This window comes from Onychomys torridus, chromosome 2 (assembly GCF_903995425.1).
Source record: "Onychomys torridus chromosome 2, mOncTor1.1, whole genome shotgun sequence".
NCBI classification, from domain to species: Eukaryota; Metazoa; Chordata; class Mammalia; order Rodentia; family Cricetidae; genus Onychomys; species Onychomys torridus.
Window position 1 is genome coordinate 1,260,607 of NC_050444.1, and position 27,457 is coordinate 1,288,063.

The window sequence follows — 27,457 nt, forward strand, 5'->3', positions numbered from 1 at the left end:
CAGTGGAGAAAGAAGGCAAAATTGAAAGAGCAAGGAGAGAAGGAAGAGGGGCAAAAGAAGGGCAGAAATGGAAAAGACACTCCCTGGAGACATTCAGGGTGTGCTTGGCTTCTAGAACTGTCCTCTAGGTGTGCTCTCTCGAGATAACGCCTCTTTTGGTGGCCCAGAAGTGCTGCCCATCACACACACATACATGGTTTTTCACACTGGCAGTTATAGCCAGGGCTAGTGGTGAGAGGCCCCTGCCAACAAGCCAAGTTTGAATTCTGGGTCAGTTTTTACATTGAAATCTTGTTGTACAGAAACTATATTCTAAGCATGTGCTTCTTATTCTTTGTAAGGCTTTCTCTATTGGAAACTGTGAGATGGTTATACAGAAAAAAAATGGCATGTCAAAGCCCTACGTGTAATAGGATATTTCAATTCATGGGCTTTATTCTAATTCAAGCAAAAGAGCCCTAGTTCCATAAAATTGTCAAGGCAGAATTTCAACATGATTACAATCCAAATTCACTTTCACTGCTGGCCAAGTATCAACATCTAGGTACTATGTTGTGGGAGGGGAAGCCGGGGTTCAAAGTAAACAACTCAATAAAATGGCTTTCTCAAACATGATGCCACAGTGACACACACAGATGTATTTCTACAGTAATTTCTACTAAATATATTATGATATAACTGAATACTGTAAAGAAGGACCCTTAAATACTGACATACAAATTAAGGCTCAGAGGACAGACTGTTAAACTATACTATCCAAAAGGTTTAAAATCAGTTACAGCAAAGTACTGTGAGCATAAACATTTTGTTTTCTCTCCAGTGGATACCCATGTGACATTTAATAAGTAAAATGTCAGTAACCACATATTATCTATCTATAATTTAATAAAAAATTACATGGTAACTTTCCTATTTTTTTTTCTCATTGCATAGCACACAGATTTCTGCCGTATTCACTTAACCAGAATCAATAAGCTGATACCATTGAAAAACAGGCATACTATACACACATATTTACTAATTTCTCTCACATCAAAACTATAGGTATAAATACTTACTTATCAAAGCTATCGCTATTTTTGATGAAGCTCTCCAGTTTTTCCTTGGCATATTCCACCACATCTGAATGAAGTTCAATTCCATGATTTATTCCAAAAGGTCCTGTAATTGTAGCAGCATTTTTACAACAATATTAATGATGTGCCCCCAGAGTTCTAATTTCTGTGTACTTATCTATCAAGTAGCATTAAAAGAGTGTAAGAAATATGCAAACATGTACAGCTGGATTTTCAAGTTGAATGGAAACTTGTTTACATTGCTTTGATGTAGTAATGGGGAGGGGTGGAATTCACCTGTTTGTGATGGGAAGAGAGCTCGAGTACAGAAGTGAAGAGAGATTAAAAGGCTGAAACCTACAGGTCTCCAAAGACAGTTATTTTGGCAAGACACTATGGTCAAAATAATCACATCTCCACATATCCCCAGGTTTAAAGGGTGGTGGTGTTATTTTGCAGTTCTGAAACTAGAACCAGACCTTGCCCTAGTGAATGCTCTGTACCTCCTGTGCACTGTTTTGCTAACTAGCTTATTCAAATCACTGTAGTCCAGGCTAGTCTCTAACTTGTGATTCTCCTGCTTCCACTTCCTGAGAAGCGAGGGGAAATACACATGGAGCAAAAGTTTGAAGCTTTATTCAAATCTTCACTTATTGACTCAAAATCTGATGGTTCTCGAATGTGCTGTTAAAAGTTCCGGCAAACTTCATGCTTTTCACACCACACTTCTTTTACACACGGTGGTGACTGGAGAGACCTCCTAAGAAAAGGGCTGGAGGCAAGCGCTTTTTCAGTGCTTGCTATAACTGGCAAGTGATACTGAGATATAGAACTTGTTATTTTCTAAAGTTACTACTACACATCCTGTGTGCCCATTATCCTCACAAAGGTAATACTTGGTTGCAGTGGACGATGCAAGTTCTCTTCATTGTCGGAAATGGAGCTGAACAGGTTTTGTGCTCTACATTCTCTTACTCTCATCTAAGAAGTTCCCTATGAAGGTTGTGTTTTCTACTTCTTGTTTTGGATACAGAGTCTCCCTATGTAGTACCCAACTATTCTTGTACTTAAAGATTCTCCTGCCTCTGCAGTGCTGGAATTAAAGGTGTATGCTACTTTGCCCAGATTATTAATTTTCCTTAAGGAATTTGTAACTGGGTGTCCTCTACAGTCTGTCACAACACAATGCATATCAGACTTGTCTCTACTAACCACTAAAAACTTTAAAGTCACAAGAAAAAGTCAACGACAAATGATTAAATTTAGTTGTTCCAAAAGTACAAAAGAACTGAAACAAAATACTCATGCAGTCTTCAACACAACTATCAAATGCATAAAATGCTTTCTCATGCTAGACTGCTATAACATTATTTTTAGTTGTTTTAAAAAAACAGACAACTCATTTCTACGTAGAGAATGTATTTAGACACAAAAGTTAAAGCAAAAGAAAATCTGACTCAGCAAACATAACAGGATTAATTTCCTTTTTTTCCAGTTTGGTGGAGTTTTGTTTTGAGGGTTAGGGGGAGGGGTGCGCTGAGACAAGGTTGTATGTAAAGCCAAAGCTGGCACTGAACTGTTACACCATGGAGAGTGACCTCATGAGCTGGTCCTGTCACTACCTCTCAAGTAATGGGATTACATCACCATGCCAACTATTCTGAAATGTTTTTAAAGTGAACAAAGTAAAGCAATCATAAGTACTTCTTTTTTGTTTCCTTACTTATAAACTGGTAAGCCTTCATCTGAAAAGTGGAACTTCAGTTTAACATCATTTACTACTTCCTAAGACTATAAACAGTAAACTGAAGATTCATACAAAACAAAACTCCTCCCAAAATTATACACAGAATCCCCTACATGGTAATGTCACTATTTAACACATAATCAAGCTGAGCATCTTGAGAACTTCAGTTTCCATAGGAGTGAATATATGTGGGAGAAAGTTCAGCCTAAAAGTTCAGAGGGAAGTCAAGGAGGGACTATGATTAAAGTATATTATAATGCATGGAAATGGCCTTGTGTAATTTATACAATAAAATAATAATAATATGAGTATTTGCTTTAAAGCTTATTCAAGTCAAAGTTGCCTTGACAGTCACCTATAATTGAAGCTGGTGAGTAGAAAAGTTCTGGCTGGTGCTTCCAGAAAATGGCACTTTTAAAACTGCAGCCATCAGTAGTTGAAATTGTTTAAGAGTAGTCTTCACCCTGTTATCCTGATCTGTCTATAGATATGGGAGAATACTTACATCAGCCACTTGTTTCTTTCAAGTATCATCTTCATGTTTAACTTAAAATAATAATTATTAAAAATTAAAATTTAAAGATTAATATCAAACTACAATCACTTAATAATACATAGTAAGGAAAACACTGTTCTACCAAATTAATCTCATTTTGTTTCTACCTATGATCCATTAAGGTAAAATCTATAAGAAACTTGTACTTCCATTAAGATTTTAGGTATATTTTCCATACATTTTATGGAAAAGATTAAGGCTGCACACATGAACAAAAATATTGCCAGCATTCTATAGTTCCTGTAAGACCAAGTGCAAAGGTAAAAATCTGAAAATGAGGGTTCCCATTCTTATTTCTAGCTGCCTAATTTATACAAGCGTCTAGACCTGAGACTAGGTCAAAAGGACAAAGACAGGCTGCTCCTCACTTAAAGATGCTTCCATTACTGTCTCAAAACAAGTTATCAACTTTAAGAAATAAGGTTGAAACATAAGGAAATTCTTTTTTTTTTTTTTGATGTTATAATATAATTACATTATTTCTCCCTTCCCTTTCTATTCTTCCAAACCTTCCCACACTCTTACAAGTCCATGGCCTTTTCCCATTAATGGTTGTTACATATATACATTACACATAGCAAATCTAGTACATATATATTCTTAAACACATAACACAACCTTCTCAGTTTATGTAATGTTACTTATATGTATGTTTTCATTTGGGGCTATTTTGTATTGGAGAATGAATTGGTGTGATCTTTCTTGGAGAAGACTATTTCTCCCACTCTCAGTATTCTTGAGGGAAAACTTTTATTTATTTATTTAGTTTTATTTTGTGTTCATTGCTGTTTTGTCTGCATGTACCTCTGTGTGAGGATGTCAGATCCCGTGGAACTAGAGTTACAGACAGTAGATTGCTGCCACGTGGGTAAGGGGACTGAGCACGGGTCCTCTTAAGTGCAGCCAGTGCTCATGGCTACTGCGCAATCTCTCCAGCCCCATCTTATGGAAATTCCTTAATGTTTCCTCACCTAGCTTGTTTTTCATATTATCTTAATAAAAGACAGTTAATAATTTCAGGAGTAGAGGGTGGGGTGGTCCAGCTGTAACCACAGCACTCAGGAGACTAGGACAACAAGATCGAGTTTGACCCCTCAACTACATAGCAAACCAGACACAAAGATTTGTTTGCTTTTCCAGTAAGGACTTTTTCACAAAACAATATAAATATACACAAAGAACACATTACTAATAGCTAATACGTTTGTTTTAAAATGGAATTGTTTAATTTTAAGGTAACATGAAAGCATAGCTTTGTCAATTAATAATCAAGAAATCATTAACACTGAAGTAAATTTAAAAGATAAAATACATTAATAAAAGGCAGAATTCAGGAACAGCCAAGTACATGTGCTGCTCTTGCAGAAGACCCAGATTCAGTTCCCAGCACCTCTGCTGAGCAGCTCTCAACCCCTGTAACTCAAGCTCCAAGGAGATCTGATACCTTTGGCCTCCACAGGCACCTGCACTTTCATATACATATGCAGAGGCCAACAGACACAAAGACACAGACACAGACCCACAGACACACCCACACACACTTAAAAACAATGATTAAAAAGAAATAAAAGGCAGAGCTGAAAAAGCAATGTTACTATATTCACAGTATGTTCTCTCAAGCAGAACACATCAACTTGTCATGAATGTTTGATGGTGCTGATAGTTACAACTCACACTTCATGTCTTCAGAAAGAGAAGCACAGGAACATAAGACACAGGAAACTATGAAGGCACAGCCAGTGGCTGTGAAAAGGGACTGAAAGGTCTATGGTAGGAAGGACCATCTCATCATTACACACCATTAAAATGTGTTTTGGCCCATATGTGTATATAACCTATCAACAAAAGCAACAGGCTGGTGCTGAGGAGATGGTTTAGATAAAGGGTTTGCTGTGCAAGTGTGGGGAACCAGTTCTGAATCCCCAGAACCCATGTAAATCCAGCTCCTTAGATTGTCTGCAATCCCAGTGTTCCTACCGCAGTTGTAAGGCAGAGCAAGAACCCCAGAAGCTCACAGCCAACTGGCCTAGCTATGCAGCAATGAACAACAGAGATCCTATCTCAAACAATGGGAACGGTGAAGACCAAGACCTGAGGCTGTCCTCTGACCACTACAATCATGCCATGGTATCCATGCACCGCACTACATCCTACCCCACATCCTACCCACACACAAAATATCAAAGCCACACATGCTTCAAGGTCATCTTCAGTTATACGCTAAGGCCAACATGGTTTACATGAAAACCTGTCACAGGAAGAGAGGAAAGAGAGGAAAGAGAGGATAAGAGAAATGGGGGGGTGGGGTGGGGGAAGACTACAAACGTTTATATTTTTTAAGAGAAATGGGGGGGGGCGGGGGAAGACTACAAACGTTTATATTTTTTAAAAGTATTACCATATACATCCAACACAACAGCAAAAGTTGCCAATGAAGAAAAAAAGAAACTGTACTCTAGATGAAATGTGACTTTGTATTCAATACATCTTGATGTCACTATTCACATAAGCCAAGGAAGAAAAAGTTTTATGAAACAATAAGGCTTCATTTCTATAATATACAGTTTTAAAGAGACAATACTAACAGTTGATGCAACTTTTAACAATTAACTTTTAAAGAGAAAATAGGAAGAGTCAGTTTATTAAAACAAGCAAGAGTTACTAAAAAATACTTAGGTATTCTAAATATTAGAAATTGTTTTTAAGACTTATTGAAGCTCATTTATCATAAATAACAAGTAACAAAATTCTAATAAACTCTAGATACCAATTATCTTCCTTTAACAACTGTACCTAGCCCTAACCAGCTCATTTATATATTATTAGTTAGTCAATAATTAAAGTATACATGTAAAGGTCAATGACACTAGGTAAAATGCAATAACTATTTTCTACTTATAGCTGTGTCACCTTCATGTGATATCCCAAAGTTGGACAATGAGATGTGGTACTACAGACACCTGTTTGACAGCCTTCAAGGAAACCCAAAAACTTTACATTACACAAATGAGGCTCACTTGGATGTTAGCATTTTCTAGAAAGCTAATTCATAAAACACAGCCCAAACAAAAAGGACTCCCTAACACATACTTGGAAGAAATGATTGGGAGGAAATGACTAGATCTACAATTTCAGCTAAAAACACTATGGCCAAACAGCACTGCATGGTTGATCTTCCCCATGGAGCAAACTAGGACTAGTCAATTACTTCCTGAAGACTATTTCTTACCCAAAAAGGAATCCTGAGGATCTACCACTGCTTATTTAAAAGAGCCTCATTTGTTGTGAACTGTAGGTCAGGTAACAAACCACCAGAAACTAGGATGCGCCCCATCCCTACATACAGACTGGTCAGCGACATAAGCAACAATAACCTAAATGGAGTTCTAACCATGATGGCACAGGAATAACTTAAAAGCAGGCAAAAACTGACCTGTTAAAAGCCATCATGCCTGGATCCTACTGCAGACAGGCCAAAGACAACCCTCTCTGGGTTGTGGCCTGGTCAGGCTCAAGTAATAACATACAACTATACCCTTCTAATTATTATACAAAGTCCAATCTGGCTTTCTAAATAAACTGATGGCAATTCAAGCTAGTCTTGAATTCTCAGTAATCTTGCTTCTAGATGGGATTTTAGGCATGTATCACCATGCCCAGCTCAGCCTGAGTGATTCTTAAAGATGATTTGAACCATTCAAATTTCTGTGCTCATTTGTAAATACCAAGACTTAACAACTATTAATATAAAAGCATTTTTGGCTAAACCTTAAGATTAATTGGTCATTTGGTTTCTATGAAACCAATATAAAGTTAATGGTATTAAAATACACATATAAAGCCAGGCAGTGGTAGCACTCTCCTTTAATCCCAGCACTTAGGAGGAAGAGGCAGATGGATCTCTGTGAGTTTGAGGCCAGCCTGGTCTACAAAGCAAGTTCCAAGACAGGCTCCAAAGCTACAGAACAACCTGTCTTGAAAAACAAACAAAACAAAACAAAAGAAAAACACATATAAAAATTTAGTAAATTACATTATCAGTAACTCTAGTTATGTAAGATAAGACTTTAGGAAGTATAAAACTAAAATTGCAGATCATAGATCACAACAGGTAAAAAGTAGTTAGATTCAAGGATCTCTTTCTGAAAACATTAACATAAACATTAGGTTGATCCCTCTGCACGGGAACAGCTCTGAGATTGGATGAGACATGATAAATCTTGTTAGCTGAAAAGTCCTTATAACCAGAAGTTTCTCCAGTCCCACCCAGCCCTATGGTCTCGCAGCTGCTTATAAGATAATCACTCAGAAGCTTAATTACAAACGGTATGAACTATGGCTTAAGTTTCCTGCTAGGTAGCTCTATCATCTTAAATTAACCCATTTCTATTAACCTATGTTTTGCCACATGGCTGTGGCATTACCAGTCTACTGGCATGTTGCTCTTTGGGCAGCAGGCTGGCATTTCTGTCTCTGCCTTTCTTCTTCCTGTGTCTCTCTTTGATTCTCCACCTAGCTATAACCTAACTTGCCATAGGCCAGAGCAGCTTCTTTATTAACCAATCATAGCAACACATATTCACAGCATACAGAAAGACCATCCCACAGCAAGTCCTCATGACATTATTATATGCCATCTTTTCATACAGCATGAGTGGACAATTATATTACAGTCTGCATATGCAGTCCAAAGGGACTTAGAGTTGACAGATAGCTTTTACCTGCTCAAACATGAAACAAAAAACATCTTTAGCTGCCTTGTACACAACATACATTCCATACCTGTGGTAAAGCAGATGTACATTACCCTTAAAATTTTTCAGAAAAAAAGGACCAGACAGTAATACAGACAAGTAGCCCAGGATATCCAGCCTCTCAGAATGTCTCTGTTTCAGCTTCCTCAAAATTCTATATTCAGAATAACTTCAAAGTGGTTAGCTGAGATGGTAGAGCCTCATAGACTACTCCAGTCATGACTTCAGATAAGTTCTGCACATTCCCATCACACTGAGACTGGACAACCACTAGCTCTCCAATGACTTGACCATTATCTTAATTTTCTCAGGGTCCCCTAAAGATGCTGTTGCCCCCAACATCAGCATTTTAAGAACATAATACCCACATTCCCAAGAGGTGGGGTGGCTGATTTTGGGTTTTTCAGTGAGTTATGGATGTTTATCATTTTTGGGGGATTGGTTGAGAGTTGTTATTGGTCATGGTAAGGGGGAAAAAATAAGCAAAGGTGGTTAGATTCAAGGATCTCTTTCGAGATTAAAAGGGATACAGGAATGATAGGATAAAGAGGGAGATTATTTAATCTACTTTTAAGCTAAAAAGCAACTATTAATCTCAAATATTTTACACTGGTATGGATTTTTGTATATTGACACAAATTTAAGGTTATTTTTATTTTACATCTTAGTACTCTTAAGGGATTTTTTTTTGGTATATATATATATATATATGTTTCTACTCTTGTTTAAAATATTGTACCTATGTAGCTCATTTAAAAATTTAATGTAAAGTTCTAGTCCTTGAAAGCTATTATTGCAAACTGTTTAGGATAATTAAGAAATGCAGATTAGTAGTTAATTATCTATAACAATTACACTTATAGTCATGTTAGGTATGTTTTTAAGGTCAAACAGATATACTTAGATAGATAGGTGGTCTTCAAACATTTCCAAGATCTACAGAATATGACATTTAAGATGTTTTAATAACATAATGGCTTTTCATGACAATGAGATACATCTGCTTCTAGCATCACCAATCTACTTCAAAGATGATGGGCATCAAAGAACCTCCATATGGAGTTTGCTTTCTATGTGGTAAAGCTAGACATTGGACAAGAAACTGCCCTTGCCTCACTACTGACAATATGCTGTCCAAACTGGAAAAGCAGTACACAAAAGAAGGTGACTGTTGAACTTTGCCAAAACAAGGTAGGACAGTCCTTCAAGATTTCTGCCTCACAGAAAAGTCTGTCAGATATTCTAGATCTATAAGCCAAAGATGGATGCCCCAACATTGCAAAGGAACCTTGGGTGACTGTCATTTCTATAGTTTGGGAAGTTACTTGCTCTGCATTTCCTGTTTAGTCAGGTACTATTTTATCCTTCCAGGATCTCTGATGGGATTGAAGACTTAAATAGTTATACCATCTTCTTTATTAGTAAATTTAGAAAAGAAACTTACAAAGGAGATGTAAAGTTTATAAGGTTGAGAAACACAAAAGCTGAAGTTGTTTAAGAACATGTTTTAAGGTCTAAAAGGATATTTTTATGCTGGTAATAAAAGTTATGATAGAAAGTGTATAAAAGGTATAAAACTCTGGACTCATTAAGATGGGATAGTTTATCCAAACTTGCCAAATACAAATGGACAGGACATTGTGAATGATAATTGTTCTTACTGTATATAATTTTACTGTGTTAAGAGTTAAAACTTTTCCTTTTTATTCAGACAAAAAGGGGAAATGTTGCAGGATATTTGAGCAAACTGCATAAAGATATGTTACTGTTTTACACTGCCTGCCTCAGGCACCTGGCTGTTGTAATAAAGAGCTGAATGGCCAATAGTTAGGCAGTAGAGGTAAAGCACAGAGAGGAACTTAGATGAATCTAGGCACATGAAGAAGACACCAGTGAGACACTGAGGGAGTCAGTCCTACAGAATGGAGGAGGTAAAAAGCCACATGGCAGAATGTAAATAGAAACAGACTAATTTATGTTATGCGAGCTAGCTGGGAACAAGCCTAGTTAATAGCTTAGCTTTCATAATTAATAATAAGTCTCTATGTCATTATTTTCAGGTTGGTGGTCCAAAGAAAGTCTGAGAGCTTGCTAACCTCAATGCCAACCTAAACTACATGGGCTATATCACCCCAATAAAAGTAGACATGTGGGTAGGTATATGTGTGTGTTTCTCAAAGTTCCTCACATTCTATCTAACACTGATTAAAGACAACTACTGCCCAACTTTTCTAAGTTTTGTCATGTAATAGTTTAGCGATTCTACAGATAAGAAACTTAATTCTCTCTTCTCTAGGTTTGGAAAGAGCCTCAAGAAAAGGCCCTAGAACTTTCCAACAATATCTGGAAAGGCACCAGACTCTTCTAAGTCTATGGATATAACTACTACTTCATCCTTACTTCATTTTAGTAATTTTTTTTTTAAGTGACAGTGGCTCATGAGTTTTTTGTTGTTGTTACTGGCTCTTTGAGGCATGGTCTCATTGTAGTTCAGGCTGGCTTTGAACTCTTGATCTTGCTATGCAATTAAGGATTTTCTTAAATTCATGGTTCTTCTGCCTCCTCCTCACATACACAATTTAAGCAGCTTTATATCTTGAAACAAATTATTCTTAACAAAATCTATTTCCCAAGAATGCATTTTCATAGGCTTTTTCTTCCTTTTTTTTTTTTTTTAAATGGGACATTGTAAGGTAGCTCAGGCTGGCCTTCAACTTTAATCCCCCTGATTTGTGCTAGGATTATGAGAACCATCACAACGCCCACCTCACATTTAGTACACCTGAAAGCAACCAGGGTCAGCAATGATTGAAACACTGTAATGTGGATTTATTGAGCAGAATGAAGAAGAGCTAATAAAAGCATTGCTATGGTTCTCTATTGGGCATTCTTAGCAGCTGGTATAGGATATAATGTAAATATTTCATGAAAATATTATAAATGAAAGAAATTGCAATCTATAACAAAAACTAATGAGTAAGTAAATCTTACAAATGAATATATCAGACTCAAAACTAATTTAATAGAAAAATCTTTACAATTCATTAAATATTTTCTTTTTACCTGTAAGGCAATTTTTCTTCTTGCTTCAAGCCAACTATCATCCCTATAGACATCCATCACATAAATATTACTTAAAAATCAAGGTGTCTTTGGGGCTTTCTGTTACTGTGGAAGTGGGAAGATCACTGAAGTAAAAGGAAGAAAAGGGGAAGCTATTAAAAGCATGTCTTTTAATACTTTTGAGTTTTGAGCTCTGGAAATGACTTTAGTGCTTCCTCAACATCTTCAGATTAAAGAGGCTGATACTCAAGCCTCTACCTTCAGGAGTTTAGAAGAAAACTTCACCTTTCACCAAGGGAAACGGGATGAAAAGAATGAGACTTTTGTAGTATGTGGAAAAGAAATGAGGGAAGAATTGTGTTGAGGACAGGGTAATTTCTTGTGTACGCTGAAGAAGAAATAGAATGTGGACACATGTGTAAAGATGAAGACTGAGAGTACTCTCCAAGTCCATGCCCAGACCTAGGTAGGTATACTCTGAAGTTGTGGAAACTTATGGTTCCTTAACATTCAAAGATACTCAAAACAAAAGAGAAATTCATCCTTCACTACAGGTTGAAGCCAAAGAAATTAAAAAAAAAAAAAAATGGACAAAGCATTTATAAAAACAAGAGAAAGAGATCTGAAAATTAGACTTTCAAGGACAGGGAGGAAGAGTGTTAGGAAACACTGTCTTCAGGATATGACATGTCCTGGCCCTGACAATCACAAAAACACACATGTTGGGGAATGTTTTTCTGTATAATATGAATATTTGTTGTTCCTATTGGTTAATAAAAAGCTGCTATAGCAAGGCAGCTTAGAGGCAGGTAGGAAATCCAAGGAGAGACACAGAAAAGAGAAAGGCAGAATCCAGGGAAACACCAGCCTGGAGCAACATGCCATCAGACTGGTAAAGCCACAGAATACCTAGCAAAACACTGATTAATAGAAATGGGTTCATTTAAGATATAACAGCAAGAGGCCTGCCATAGGCCATACAGTTTGTAAATAATACTAAGCCTCTGAGTGATTACCTATAAACGGCTGCAGGACCGAGGGGCTGGGTGGGACCAGAGAAACCTTCCAGCTACACACAGCAGCTGTGGATATCTGCACAAGATCTACATATGACTGTTCTGTCACCATTGTGTTATGGATGAGGGGAAGGAGGTGTTCCTGAGGCCCCAACCCTTCCTTCCTGATGACCTATTAGCAGTCATTTTCTTCAGTGGTATAGCCACTGGGAAGTTACCCATGCACCAGTAAATAGATCCTACTGTGCTCACACACTTAACTCTAATTAAAATCAGTGTGTGGGGGGAATAAAGACAGAAGACAGATGAAGAGAGGAAGACTAATGGAAAGAAGGGACTCAACAGGAGCAGAAGAGAGGGTAGTGAAGGAATATGCTCACAACAGACTGCACCAATCTCCATCTCCATCTCTCTCTCTCTCTCTCTCACACACACACACATAAAATTACAAGAATGTAATAGGCTAACTCTGTCAGAAGGCAGACTCAAACAGAATGTTAAGACAAGTTCCAGAGAAGACAAAAACCTCCCTGAAGACCAAGCATGCCTGTACATTACAATCAACATCGAACCAGCCTAAGAACAACTGCACAACAGAAAGAAATAATTTTATAGCTGTGAGCTTTGATACTACTAGACTGTTTCATGAATTCTTTCACACATAGGGAAACAAATGCAAAAAGGTAATAATTTTCTGAAAATATCTATTCTATTCTTCTGGTAATCATCTTCTGTAAAGTCCAGCAGGCATTGATAAACAATGAACTACTATCACTAGGGTGTAGCTGTACGTTTCTTTGGTCTCACATTTCTATGGTCCTGCCCGACCCCACAGTTCCACAACCGCTTATAAAAAAAAAATTACTCAAAGGCTTAATATTAATGGCAAATTATATGGCCTATGGTTCAGCCTTCTTGTTAGCTAGCTCTTATAACTTAACCCATTTCTATTAATCTACTATCACAACATATTCCATGGCTTTACCTGCATCCCATTACATGGTGCTCCTTGGACGGTTTGGGGTCTCCCCCAACTCTCATTTCTTCTCTCACTATCTTGCTTGGAATTTCCCACCTAGCTCCATCCTACCCTGCTATAGGTCATTGCAATTTTATTTATTAGCCAATAGGAGTAACAAATATTCATAGCATACACTGTGTGTGTATATATAAAATAAGTTATAATTTTACATACTAAAAACTCATCCTGCTAGAATTCACTTAATTTTATATCTAAAATGAGCTCAGAATGTGCCCTGCCTAAGAGCCCCAGGGACTGGTGCCAGAGTTCAGACTGAAGTTCTCCTCATTGGTCTCAGTGCAATGCAATTTCTTGCCCAATACAAGCAGAAGAAGAGAGGTCAGCCCTGCAACACTTCTGCTGGGAACATACAACAGGAACACAATATCTCTGCTCCTATGCACAAGGTCAGCAAATGACACCACAAGTATTGCACTCATGAGGTAACAAAAGCAGGACACTCATGGGGTCACAAAAGCAGTGCACTCATAGAATCACAAAAGCAGTGCACTCATGGGGTCACAAAAGCAGTGCACTCATGGGGTCACAAAAGCAGTGCACTCATGGAATCACAAAAGCAGTGCACTCATGGGGTCACAAAAGCAGTGCACTCATGGGGTCACAAAAGCAGTGCACTCATGGGGGTCACAAAAGCAGTGCACTCATGGGGTCACAAAAGCAGTGCACTCATGGGGCTCCCAAAACACTGCACTCATGGGAGCTATAAAAGCACTGCATTTGCCAGACGGTGGTGGCATGAGCCTTTAATCCTAGCACTCAGGAGGCAGAGGCAGGTAGATCACTGTGCAGGCGAGATTGGTCTACAAAATGAGTTCCAAGACAGCCAGCTGTTATACAGAGAAACCCTGTCTCAAAAAAAAAAGAAGAAAAAAAGGAAAAAGAAAGAAAAATGCATAATATTCATGGGGCTACAAAAGCATTGCACTCATTGGGAGGGATGTCACAAAAGCAGTGCACTAATCAGGTTTACGACTAAATTTAATCAAACAAGCAAATCCTCACAAAACTGGAAAAAAGCAAAAAAGGACCATTTGCTATACAGATGATCCAGGTTGGAGGGGGATGTTAATCCCAAAGATAGTCAAGTGAACCATTTAGGAAACTTTCCTATCACTGAGATTTCCTCATACTTTGTAACAATGTTTAATGTAATAAAACTAGAGAAGCAATTATTCTGAAAATGAACTATTTGGTGCTACGTTATCTGCATACTCTTTGCTGCTATTATTACCGTAAAGGATAATAGTAATAGCCATAAAGAAAATCACCAGCATATCAACTTTTAGAGGTAGCAGCAATAACAGGAACAGATGACTCAATATGCTACCTGAGCATACATAAGTGTATGCATTCATGCTCATTGATGCTGTAGTCACAAAACCAGGCAAATGGAACCAGCTTAGACATCCATCAACTGATGAGCAGATAACAGAAGTGTGGTACTCACAATGGACTACTATTCAGCTGTAAAGAAAAATGAAATTAGCAGGAAAATGGATGAAACTGGAGAAAATATAAAGCATGATAGCCCAGGTCCAGAAAGAAATGCTGTGCTCTCTCATATAGGTGTTCCTAGTTTCTAATTGCTACATATATGCATCTAGATAGGAGAATAAAGGCTCCAAAACCAGCAAAGTCCATGAGACAAGAAAAAGGAGGTGTTAAGAGGAGAGTAGAGAAGACACTAGAACATATGAGATAAAGAGAGATGCTGATGGCAATAGCATACAATGAGGCCGGGACAGATGGCTTAGAGGTTAAGAGCACTAGCTGCTCTCCCAGAGGTCCTGAGTTCAAGTCCCAGCAACCACATGGTGGCTCACAACCATCTCTCATGAGATCTGGTGCCCTCTTCTGGCCTGCAGGGATACGTGGAGGCAGAACACTATATATATAAAATAAATATACATATATTATACATATATATATATATGTAAAATAAATAAATAAATCTTTAAAAAAAAGCACACAATGGGGAAAGAAAAGGCAGGAAGGAGCATGGGCTGGAAATCAAAAGGAAGTAGGATGAAAATGCCAGAAAGAAGCCTGTTACTTTAAAAACTAATTTTTTTGTTTGTTTGTTTTTTAAGACAGGGTTTCTCTGTGTAGCTTTTGGAGCCTGTCCTGGAACTCACTCTGTAGCCCAGGCTGGCCTTGAATTCACAAAGATCCACCTGCCTCTGCCTCCCAAGTGCTGGGATTAAAGGCGTGCGCCACCAACGCCCGGCAACAACTAATTTTTAAAGTTAAAAAAAAAAATGCTAATGATGCAATGTTAGGTGTTAGGATGGGAGACAAGATGCACAGGTGCCTATGTAGGACTACACAGTAGAGTGTATACAAGAAGTCACTTTGGCAACTTAAGTGTGATAAGTCTAAGAGAAAACATTCTTAAAAGATTTGTTCATAGCCAAAAGCAAACCACTTATCAAGAATGATATTCACAATAACTAAAAGAAACCTTTTCTTTAAAATTTTTATTTTTATTTTATGTGCACTGGTGTTTTGCCTGAAAGTATATATGTCTGTCTTGAAGTTACAGACAGTTGTGAGCTGCCATGTGGGTGCTGCAAATTGAACCTGGGTACTCTGGAAGAGCAGTCAGTGCTCTTAACCACTGAGCTATCTCTTAAGCGGGGCCCCTCCCCCGAAATCTTTCCTTAAAACATGGGATAGAAAATCAAGACTAAAAACAATGCTTAATGTAAAAAATATATTTTCCCTTAGCACGAAGCATGACATTTGCAGAATGTGTTCTATCTCACCAGGAACTGGGGCCAGACCACTTTAAAGAGGTCCTTACAAAAACCTGAAGAAACATAAAATTCTATGTTAATAAACGCTTACATTCAAAGCATAAGGGAATACAAACATTAATAGCAACTAATAAGTATTTTGTATTCCTGGTAGTGGGTTTCTCTGCTGATGTAAAGCCAAATCAAGCCAAATTACTAAGACCAGGTTTCTGAGCAAAAGCATTTCCAGGTGATATTGGGAAGAAAGGAAAGAAATCACATGGCAGGTCCATGGACTGGAGCTTAAATACCCTGGTAGGTGTGATCTTGAGGAGCTCTGGGGGAGGAGCTGCACTTGGTAGGCTTTCTGAGAGGGAACAGGCTTTGGAATGAGTGAGACTAGAGCAAAGTTTCCATCCTCAACAACATGCAACAAACAGGGGAAATCTTTGCATAGACATTGCACCAATGCTATGCAAATGACCAACTAGTAGTGACGAGATGCTCACTTCATTAATTATGGAAGTGCCAAACTGAAACTCCAATTCACATCCACTAAGACAGTTACTAAAGGCCTTCTCCCCTCTCCTTTATTTTTATTTTTTATTTTTTATTTTTTTTAAGGCAGTGTCTCCTGTATCCCAGGCTGGCTTGGAACTTGTTGTGTAGCCAATGATGACCTCAAATTTCTGATCTTCTTGCCTCCACCTCACCAGTGCTAAATTTTAGGCTTATAACACCATGTCCAGATTATGGGATGCTCAAGATGGAACCAAGGGCTTCCTGCATGCTAGGCAACTATCCTACCAATAGGCCTCTGCTCCCACTTTGAGACAGTATTTCACTGTGTAACCCAGGTTGACTTCAACCATTGATCTCTAACATCCCTCTGCTTCAGCCTGAGTACTGAGTATTGGGAGGGTAGGCATGTGCTACCATGCCCAACTGAAGCTCCATTTTGCTTTAAAAACAAAACAAAACAAAAAAACTAAGCATGGCAATTAGCCTAGAGCAAAACCCAAGACTTAATTTCATTTTTAAGATTTATTTTATTATGTATTCAGTGTTCTGTCTGTGTGTTTGCCTCCATGCCAGAAGAAGGTATCAGATCTCACTACAGATGGTGTGAGCCATCACATGGTTGCTGGGAATTGAACTCTGAACCTCTGGAAGAGCAGTCAGTGCTCTTAACCTCTGAGCCATCTCTCCAACCCAGGCTCAGATTCTTAGAAAGGAGGTGTAGCTCAGTGGTAGAGTAAATGCATGTGTAGCATACACAAGGCCCTAAGTTTGGTCCACACCCAGCCGAGATGGAAATACACAAACCACTGACACAGACATAACACTGAATGTCAATGAGGATGTTGAAAAACCAAAATCTCATACCATGTTGGTGGGAATGTAAAACACCACATTTTAAGTCTGGCAATTTCTTAAAAAGGCAAATATAATTTTACCTTCAGTCCAACAATTCCAGTTCTAAGATCTACTTGGGAGAAATAAATTGTCCACACAAGAGTTCCTACAGGATTCCCATGGTAGTGCTCCCCAAAAGCCAAAAATAGTAGCTCAAACACAAGTCTACTGTGAATTGGTAAAAAGAAAGAAAAAAAAAAAAAAAAGTACAATGACATTGATTACTTAGTCACAGACTCCAGCATGTGAATTGTGAAGCTACAGCTAGGTGACAGAAACAAAATACAAAAAAACACTGTGTGGTCCCACTGCAATCTGTAGATGCAACTGGCTGCCAAGGCTGCAGTGGGAACCAAAAGTGGATACTACTGAATACAACAGAGGTTTTTAAAGATTAGATCATGACAAAGTTTACGCAATTCTACAGTTTTATTAAAAACCCGAGTTGATGACTTAAAAATGTGTAAACTTGAGGCTGCCTGGGTAAGAGTATTGGCTGCTCTTCCAATTCATTCCCAGCATGCACACAGCAGCTTATAACCTTCTGTAACACCAGTCCCAGGGGATCCAATGCCCTCTTCTGGCCTCCAAAGACACGAGGCACACATGTGGTGCACAGACATACATGCTGGCCAAACACTCATACACATAAAATAAAAATGAAGGGGAGAAAATGGTAAGCTTTCAGGCACATAAACCATACCTGATTAAAGCAAGAGGAATACACAAATATACACAAATATAAATGCAGAGAGAGAACATGTGTGAACAGGGCAAAGGTAATCTAAGCATTCTGAATAAGGATCATTTAGCATTCTGTGATAAGAGGCATGTAGACCAAATAGGATGGTGCACACACCAGTCCCTCCAAACAAGCTGGCAGTTGAGTTCCCTGCTTCACCTTAGGAGTGCATACTGGAGCAAACATCACCATGTCAGTATCCACAGCACTGGATGATTCTGGGAATCTCCTCAGTTACTTCTGCTAACTAGAGAATTAGTAAGCGACTAAGAAAAATCTTTAAGTTGGATAAACGTATGTATACATTACTGATTCTACTAGGAACTATAACTTTTGTAGTATAGGTTCTAGGAATACATCCCCTAGCTAAAAAGAAGCAAAATAGGGAGGAACCACTCCTACCTGAATCAGCAGCTATAAGAATAACAATAATGATGATGATTTGGTATGTAATTCAATTTTAAAAGGTAAAAGATTTGGGAGGCTTCTTTTTCTCTTCTCTCCATCTTCAACTTAATTACACAGGAACAAAGAAAGTGCTGAGATGTCCTTTGTAAAAATCCTGAGCTCTAGGAAGAGAGTTAAGAAGTGAGCAGAACAGAACTTACTTTTAATTTGAAATTGAAAATGATGTTCCAATGCAACATGTTAGGATTTGAAGTGATCTACTTTCCAAGTCTGGGGCAAAATTAAATTTATGGATAAATGCTTCAAAAAAAAATTCTGGGGAAAAAAAAAACAAAAAAAACCGAAACTCTAACTTCTCCTTGCTAAACAAGGAAGCTATATATTCCAGTTTCTGAAGTGAGACAAGAATTCCCAGCCGGGTGGTGGTGTTGCACGCCTTTAATCCCAGCACTCATGAGGCAGAGCAGGTGGATCTCTGTGAGTTTGAGGCCACCCTGGTCTACAGAGCGAGATCCAGGACAGGCACCAAAACTACACAGAGAAACCCTGTCTCGAAAAACAAAACAAACAAACAGAATTCCCTAAGGGCACATTTCCCTTGACTGCGTATTACCAAATCAAAGATGCCCTGCTCTCCCAGCTTCTGCCTGGATCCCTGTAACAGAACTATGGCAAGCACAAGCTGAGGAGAGGGCTTCTGTAAATGTGGCTGCTGTGCAGGGCAGGACCAAACACAATTCACAGCCTCAGAATTACAGGATATGTGTAAGGTCCAACCCTCTGACTTAGTACATAGAACACAAATCAAAGTATGGGGGCGTAGCGTGGGGATTCAGCTTCCAGAGCAGCTTAATGGATTAACACTCAGCTATAACCATTGCTTCACACATGCTCTTGATGTCTTCCTTTTTAAGTACTACCGTTTTCACCAATTGTACAGTCCTAATAAAAAGAAAAATAATTATATTGGTTTTAATTACACAGGATAGCAAATATATCTTAAACAGTATCCAGTAGCTGTACTCATATAGTAAGCTACAAGTCCATGGCTTGCTGGATACCAAGAGGAGATACCTAACAAGGTTCTGTTTCCTCCACGCTGGCCCCTGGCCATGAACTAAAAAACAAGATAACATAGTTCGAGGTCTGTTTAAAAGTAATTGGTCATGGATGTAATTATTGCAGGTGGCTGGGGCTAGTAAGTCTGCTAATTATGAAACATACCTCATATTGCCTTTGGTTGGACTGATTCCCTAGCAGGTGTCAGAAAGGTAGACGATGGGGAAAAACAAATTAACTGTCTCAAAACCTAGAGATCCTCTTCTCAATGAGCCTCTACTAAACAGAAGTAATGGATACAAGCTGTTCTTATCAGAGGACAGAAAAGAACATAAAACCAATGTAAGGTTCTTAGATTCTCTTTTGTGGTTAAAAAAAAAAAATGTAGTCATTTAATGCCATTTTTTGACCAGCTGAAATCAAAGACTAATTCAGCTGTAGAAAAGACCACATGTGTTTTAATGAAACAATTCACAGGCTCCATGACTAAATCACATGACTAGGAAAGCATGGTACAAGCCACTGCTTAGGTAAAGAGATTTCAGCCCTGAAAATACCTGACAGTGACAAACTGTGACTGTATTTACCTGGCCACAGTGGACAGAGCCACCCTATGATAATGTGTCATTGTCTACTCTGCAACCTTCAACTACTCCCCACTACTGTAGGATGACTGTAATGTGACTCTTAGAACTCTAACTTTGCATATATGTCAACGACTTCACCCATCACAGTAGATGAGAACTGTTAATTTTCTTTCTTGTAAACCAGTCCCCAGCCATGGATGAAAGGTTTAAGCCATACATCTTAATGCTATACCTTAACTGTTCCCATACAGCTCAGTCTGTGTGACAAAGTGAAATCAATAGGTTAGTGACTTCATGGATGCTCATTTTCTATTCAACGTGTCTTATATAACAAATGTTCCTCTAGTCACAAATTTCCCACTAGTAATCTGAATTCCCAGCTTCCTAGCTAGTGATTTCAGATTTAAACTCTCTGTACTTCAGTACATTTACCTATATAGCAAGATTAATAATAACATATTCTTCAAAGGACTCTTGCAAACACTGAGTTGCAAAGCCTTGTACAATGCTAGCACTCATTTTGAGCTAAGCTCTTCAAAGGCAAAAATCTTGGTCCCTTTTGATCCCTGCTCTATGCCTACACCAGAAACAATGCATGGTACAACAGACACAAAACAGCTGCAATATGCCTTCTGTTATTTTCCCCTAGTCTCTTGCTGTGACCCACAAGGTCACATGGTCTAAGTCTCACAAGCCTGTCTCCAAAACTGACACAACTACCTTTCCACTTAAAATGGGACACTGATAAAATGGTCAAAAATTGTTTATCAGCAGACAGAACACTTTACATATTCCTAATACTCCTGAGCTTCTTGCCCACCAGTTACTTTCTTGGAGTGAGGGCTAGGGTGGGTGGGAATCTCATGTTTCCCAGACTGGCCTCAAACTCACTATGTAGTATGTTACTAAGGATAACTTTGATTTCTGATTCTTCTACCACCGTAGTATTGAAGTATTGGGTCAAAACCAAGACTTTGTGCATGCTAGTTAAGTATCCAACTCTAGCTGATTTCAAGTACTGACATACTATATCTATATCTACTTTAACTAGACAGAACAGTGCAAGAGCTGAACAACTATTAGGTTCAGGGCTGGAAAGAGGAAATTTCAACCATGTGTTTCCATACCTAAGTAAAAACTATACCACTTTAAACAGACACATTCAGACATACTAGATTCGGTTACAAATACTATAGGTCATGAAGAGCCACGTAAACTCAGCTCACTTTATAAATAGAAATTTACAAAATTAAATTACCTAAAATTAAGCCCACCATTGTACTTAAATATCCGGTTCCACTTCCCAGGTTAAGAAAAGATAATCCTGGTTGAAGTTTCAAAGCTTCCATAACTTCGGAATAAATGCAAGGTGCTGACAAGTGTATGTTCCCGTGCTTCCAGGCTAAGTCTTTGTAAGCATTGTCTCTGTAGCCTTCCAGATAGTAATCTCCACGGTCAATGGCTCTGAAGGCTTGCTCTACTCTTTCAGTGCGGATGTACTGGGCTTCTTTAAGGTTATCAATTAAGTCATCATTATCTTCCCCAGCACTCACAGCTCCTCCCATGACAGTATTCAAATCAAATCATCACAAGTTAAAATATATCGGAATTAGTAGAAATGGCTTCCAATAATGTGTGCTTTTTCTTTTTAATATTGAACTTGATTTCCAAAAAAAAAATTAAACCTGGAAAAGAGTAAAAACAAACAAGTTTAAATTAATGTGTCATTAATATTTAACTACCATTTTCCATGAATACATACTGTTCTAGCCACAGTGCTAAACGACTTAAATATACTATTTTACTTAATTATTTTAATAACCATGGAAGTTAGAAAACCAGGGCTCAGAATTTAAATTAACTAGTACTGGTCCTATATGGTGATCATGATCACATATCCAGAGATAAACGGATCATAACTGCATGCAGTTTAAAATTCAATTAGTTGACTTAGTCAGATTTCACATGCTGACAGGCAGCTACCAGGTGGCTGCCACATTGGACAGTGCTGGTCTAGAAAATGAGACCGCTGCATCTTAGTACCAGACCTTTCTGATTCAAAGCATGGCTCTAAATCACTTAGCCACATTTATAGTAAGAGTAATCCTGGTTTAATGACTTAAAATTCCTGACCTTAGAAGCTAATAATTTTATATGGTTATACATTTTAAATATATTTCATATAATATTTATTACTGAAAAACTAGATAAAAAATACATAAACAAAAAGGAGCCAGGCATGGTGAGAAAGCGTTTCTGTAATTCCAGCACTAAGAAAGCAAAGGCTGGAGGTTCATGAGTTCAAGGCCAGCCTGAACTTTCAAATTTAAAAAGCCAGATTCACTGTTTTAATACATGCACATGTACAAACACAATGACTGCTTTGTTTGAAAAATTTTGTTACAATAAATAATGAGACTACAAGCTTTTATTAACAAGCCTAATCGTTTAGCACTGGAACATCATGCACAGATACACTTAAAACTAAAAATAAATACTTAAAAACTCTTGGAATGTTCATTTACATCTGGCATGTCTAGATACTTCAAATAAAAGGTTTCCAGAATGAGACTACTGGAAGTTAACAGCAGACCAATATCTCTTTGTGGCAGTAACACTACAAAACATGATCTCGGTGGAAAGAAAGGATGCTATCACTTCACAATACTTTTTTCATGAGACAGATGGAAATGGGGTATGGACCATCCATCTTTGTATAAATGAGTTTGAATAAATGACAGCTGAATGAAATACTTCAACATGAGAAAACAATGGGGACATCATGTAAGGTGACCCTGCCCTCTGTAAGAGAGTTCTTTAGTGACTCTGAAGACACAGAAGCCACAAATTGCTCTTCTACATTTACAAGAACATGGGTCAACAGTACAATGTTGGCTAGCATCACTTCTTTGGGGACACAAGTTTTTTATTTTTTACTTTCTTCCTTTCCTGCATTCACAATTAAGAAACTGACCCATGAGTTTCTCTGAATTCAATATACTCATGACTGTATGCAACTTATATAGTATATCCACTATGATGTATTAAAAATTCTCTATCAAGATCAATCAGATTTCTACTCAAAGATGCTGTGGTGGTTTCAATGAAATTGAGCCCCCATAGGCTCATAGGGACTGGAACTATTGGGAGGTGTGGCCTTGTTGAAGTAGGTATGACCTAGTTGGAGAAAGTTTCTCTGGGAGTTTGCTTTGTGGTTTCAGAAGCTCAAGCCAGGCCCAGTGTCTCTCTCTTCCTACTCCCTGCCAATCCAGGTGTAGAACTCTCAGCTACCTGTGCAACACCATATCTGCCTGCATTCCAACATTCTGATAATGAAGTAAACTTCTGAACTATAAGCCAGCCCCAATTAAGTGTTTTCCTTTATAAAAGTTGTTGTGGCCTTGGTATCTCTTTGTGGCAATGGAAACCCTAAAGATACCTAACTGCCTGGGGAGGCCAGAAGAGGGCATCAGATTCCCCTGAAGCTAAAATTGCAGGTAGTTGTGAGCCACCTGACATGGGTGCTGTGAACAAAACTTGGGTCCTCTGGAAGAACAGAAAGTGCTCTTAACTACTGAGCCAGGTTTATTTTACTTTTTAAGTGATGTAACCTCTAAGGACATCTGTCAACTTTTTCATCTTGTATTCAAGAATAAATCAGTTCTCAAAACAGGAATTTAAATGACATTAGGCAGAGAAGCAGTCTCTGTTGATATCTAATATGGCATTTACCAAACTATTTTACAAGAGTAGTTTGGATTACAAATAGATATTTAACAAAATGGCTTGACTATGAAAAATAGAAAAATTATCTCCTTAGTATTAGTTCCAAGGCTTAGAAAGAAACTGACCTTTCTTAGTTTATCATGAAATGGTAAACAATGTACACTTTATACAGTTATTGCTTCCTCAAGGAGATTAGATAAGTAATATTTCACCCTCTCAACAATTTCTTCCATGCACAAAAGAACTGCAAGAGTCTAACAGAATTTTGTTATGGAGACAATGTACTGGCATTGTTCCTTTAAAGAATAACATCACAGGGACACAGCAGTATATTCTTGATTGGTCCAGAAATCAGAACTATTATAGTGACTCTTTTCTTGTGTCTACAGCAGAATCTTGGGACCAAAGACTGTCTGCTGGAATTTGGTATTCCAGTACTGGATCTCCACAAACTTATGCTTGGAAACTTGCTGCTGCCATGGGAACAGTGGCAGGACATTCCAGTCACTTGAAACCTGCTTGTCCTTTGAAAGGAACTGTTTTAGCTTGTGTCAAAATGCCCTGTTTCTATGAATGGTTCTGTGTCTAATGTATCATGTCTTAATTGCATTTTAACCAATTGTATTTCCCAAATGGATAATCATACTTGTGTAATAGTGTTAAAACAACCTTCATTTGTAATATTGCCAGTATATATGGATTATCCATGGTTTGAAGATAAAGGGTTACAAGTGACTGAGGAAATCAAGAAAGCTTTAAGCAGACAGAAGTATATTGCTTGAGGGGCTTGCCACCCAGCTCCTAAATAAATACACAGAGATGTATTCTTACTTATGAATGCCCTCCCTTAGCTTGGCTTATTTCTAGCCAGCTTCTCTTAATTTAAATCCTCTTTTTCCTTTCCTCACTTCTCCCTCCACCTTCTCATATTTCTTCTCCTATTTATCCTCCCTATCTGGCAGCCCTGCCTATCCTCTCTTTCCTGCTGGGCTATGTTCAGCTCTTTATTAAACTAATCAGACTAGACAGGCAAAGTAACAGCTTCACAGAGTTAAACAAATGCAACAAAAAAGAATGCAACATATCTTTGCATCACTAAACAAATATTCCACAGCATAAATAAATGTAATATATCTTAAGCTAACATTCCACAACAGTGTGGTGTGTGTGTGTGTGTGTGTGCGCGCGCGCACGCGCGCACACACCCAGGGGTGTGGACCTGGAGTTACAGATAGCTGTGAGCCTCCATGGAATCCAAATCCCTAGGATCCTCAGCTAGATCAGCCAGTACTGTTATCTAGTGGGTGTGCTATCTCTTGGTGAGATAGAGGCAAATATCAATAAATAAACAACTACCACTACTCGCTGGCAGAAATCTTTCACAATGTTTTATTACTAAACATCACAATAAGCCAACAAGAAAGAAGGGAGGACTATCATCACGTTCACCTTGAAGAGAGAAATCATACATTAAAGTGGATGGAAGGCTGGAGAGATGGCTCAGTGGTTAAGTGCACCGACTGCTCTTCCAGAGGTCCTGAGTTCAATTCCCAGCAACCACATGGTGGCTCACAACCACTTGTAATAAGATCTGGTGCCCTCTTCTGGCCTGCAGGGGACACATGCAGGCAGAATACTGTATACATAATAAATAAATAAATCTTAAAAAAAAAAAAAAAGATGGAGTGCTGTACTTCAAAGGAGTTTAGAAGAACACAAAATGACACCTGGACCCAAAGTGGAACTAAAGACAGCTTCCCTAAAGGCACACATGGTGAAAGAGATTTGTGGGTTGAAAAACTCAATCATAAGAATAAGACTTTTGAGAAATTACCTACAGCTGACACTTTCTAGAGTCTTAACAACTTTCCCCTGTACAGCAGTGATTCCTCTTCCTTTTTGTGGCATGGACCCTTTTCCATGGTCTCACAAAATTTATGGACCTTTTCCTACTGAAAAACCAAACAAATTAGAATTTTTACATACAACTTAAGAAGACTCTCAAACACCTCAAAACCCAGGAGACCTACTTCTAATTTTAAAAATCTATTATCAGCAACATTGAGCTATTCAAGAGATTTTTAACAAGAACAAGACAATTTTATCTCCATTAAGCAAACACTTTTTGGGTGGGCTGTTGTAGAATATTAGCTTAAGATGTTTTACATTCATTTATGCTGTGGAATATTTGTTTAGTGATGCAAAGATGTGTTGCATTCTTTTATATTGCATTTGTTTAACTCTGTGAAGCTGTGTTACTTTGCTTGCCTAAAACATCTGATTGGTCTAGTAAAGAGCCGAACGGTCAATAGCTACACAGAAGAGAGAATAGGCAGAGATGCCAGGCAGAGAGGATAAATAAGGAGAAGAAATATGAGAAGAGGGAGGGAGGAGTGAGAAAAGGAGAAGGGAAGAAGGACACCAGGAGCCAGCTACCCAGCCACACAGCCAGCCATGGAGTAAGAAGTAAAGAGAAGAACATAGAATAGAGAAAGGTAAAAACCCAGGGGCAAAAGGTAGATGGGATAATTTAAGAGAAGCTGGCTAGAAATAAGCTAAGCTAAGGGAGGGCATTCATAAGTAAGAATAAGTCTCCGTGTATTTATTTGGGAGCTGGGTGGTGGGCACCCAAAGAATACAAAACAAACAAAACAATTACAATGGATCAATCTGCCTACAGATCTATGGTAATAGGTCTGACCCCAAGCACTTCAGGGGATGGAAAATTGTGTTAACAGAAACAAAAGACAGTGCATGAATCCATGTCAGGATCCAGTCTTCATGATCTAGTAGGAGATCAGATGTGAACAAAAGGCGACAAGGAAACCCAGGAAATGACCATACAGTGTTCTTCCTTTAACTGCTGTATTTTCTTTTCCCATAATGAGGTGTTACTCATCATCTCCCATGGTCTGAATATTTAGGGGAAAACTCCAGATATAAGCAATTCTCAAACAGTCTGATGAAATCTAATACTGCTGTGGTCCATCCTCTACCCAGCTACTGATACTACTATACCTGCATCTGGCATCCCTCTTGTGGCCCCAAAATCACCTGTACTAGAGTAACCCTAATGTATTAGTAAGATGGTTACATACTAATGCCAACATTCACTTTCCTTCATCTCATCTTGAAAATCCATCACGCATTTTAGCCTTAAGGACACACATAACTGGGAATGAAAGGTTAGAAAAATACTCCAAGCAGATGGTAACCAAAAGAGAGCAAACAGCCAGGAATGTTGGTTCATGCCTGTAATGCCAGCACTCAGGAGGATCAGGCATAATGGAGTAAAAGCAAACTCAGTTGGCAGGAGAAACTCTGGAAAATTCACAAGTACTTGAAAATGAAACATGAAATGTTCCCTAACAATCTACAGTCAAAGAACTCAAGGAAAAATTTTTTTAATAACTTCAAAAAACTGAAACTGAAAAATCAACATACCAAAGTTTATGGGATGTACCAAGTTAGGACAAGAGCCAAGTTACTCAAGAGGCTGAAGCACAAGGGCCACAATTTGGATTAGCTTGTGCTAGCCTGGACTATTGGTA

At 38.3% G+C, this 27,457-nt stretch overlaps 1 protein-coding gene across 7 annotated transcripts in view; it reads right to left on the minus strand.

Moving 5' to 3' along the window:
* Positions 1 to 27,457, minus strand: part of Pcmtd1 (protein-L-isoaspartate (D-aspartate) O-methyltransferase domain containing 1) — a 95,073-nt gene that overhangs the window by 42,289 nt on the left and 25,327 nt on the right. For 3 of the 7 annotated variants that reach the window (XR_004944193.1, XR_004944194.1, XM_036177499.1), the window contains exons 1-2: positions 21,439 to 21,860; positions 1,059 to 1,161 (exon numbers count right to left, since the gene is read on the minus strand). The exons of 1 other annotated variant lie outside the window; for it this stretch is intronic. Coding sequence is in view for 3 of the 6 variants with exons in the window: in XM_036177499.1 (XP_036033392.1) it covers positions 1,059 to 1,161; positions 21,439 to 21,745 (410 nt within the window). In the remaining 3 variants the exon portion in view is untranslated. Of the gene's footprint in view, positions 1 to 1,058; positions 1,162 to 21,438; positions 21,869 to 27,457 lie in introns of those variants that run through there. 3 more of the 7 variants (XM_036177498.1, XM_036177496.1, XM_036177500.1) reach the window with 2 other exon arrangements.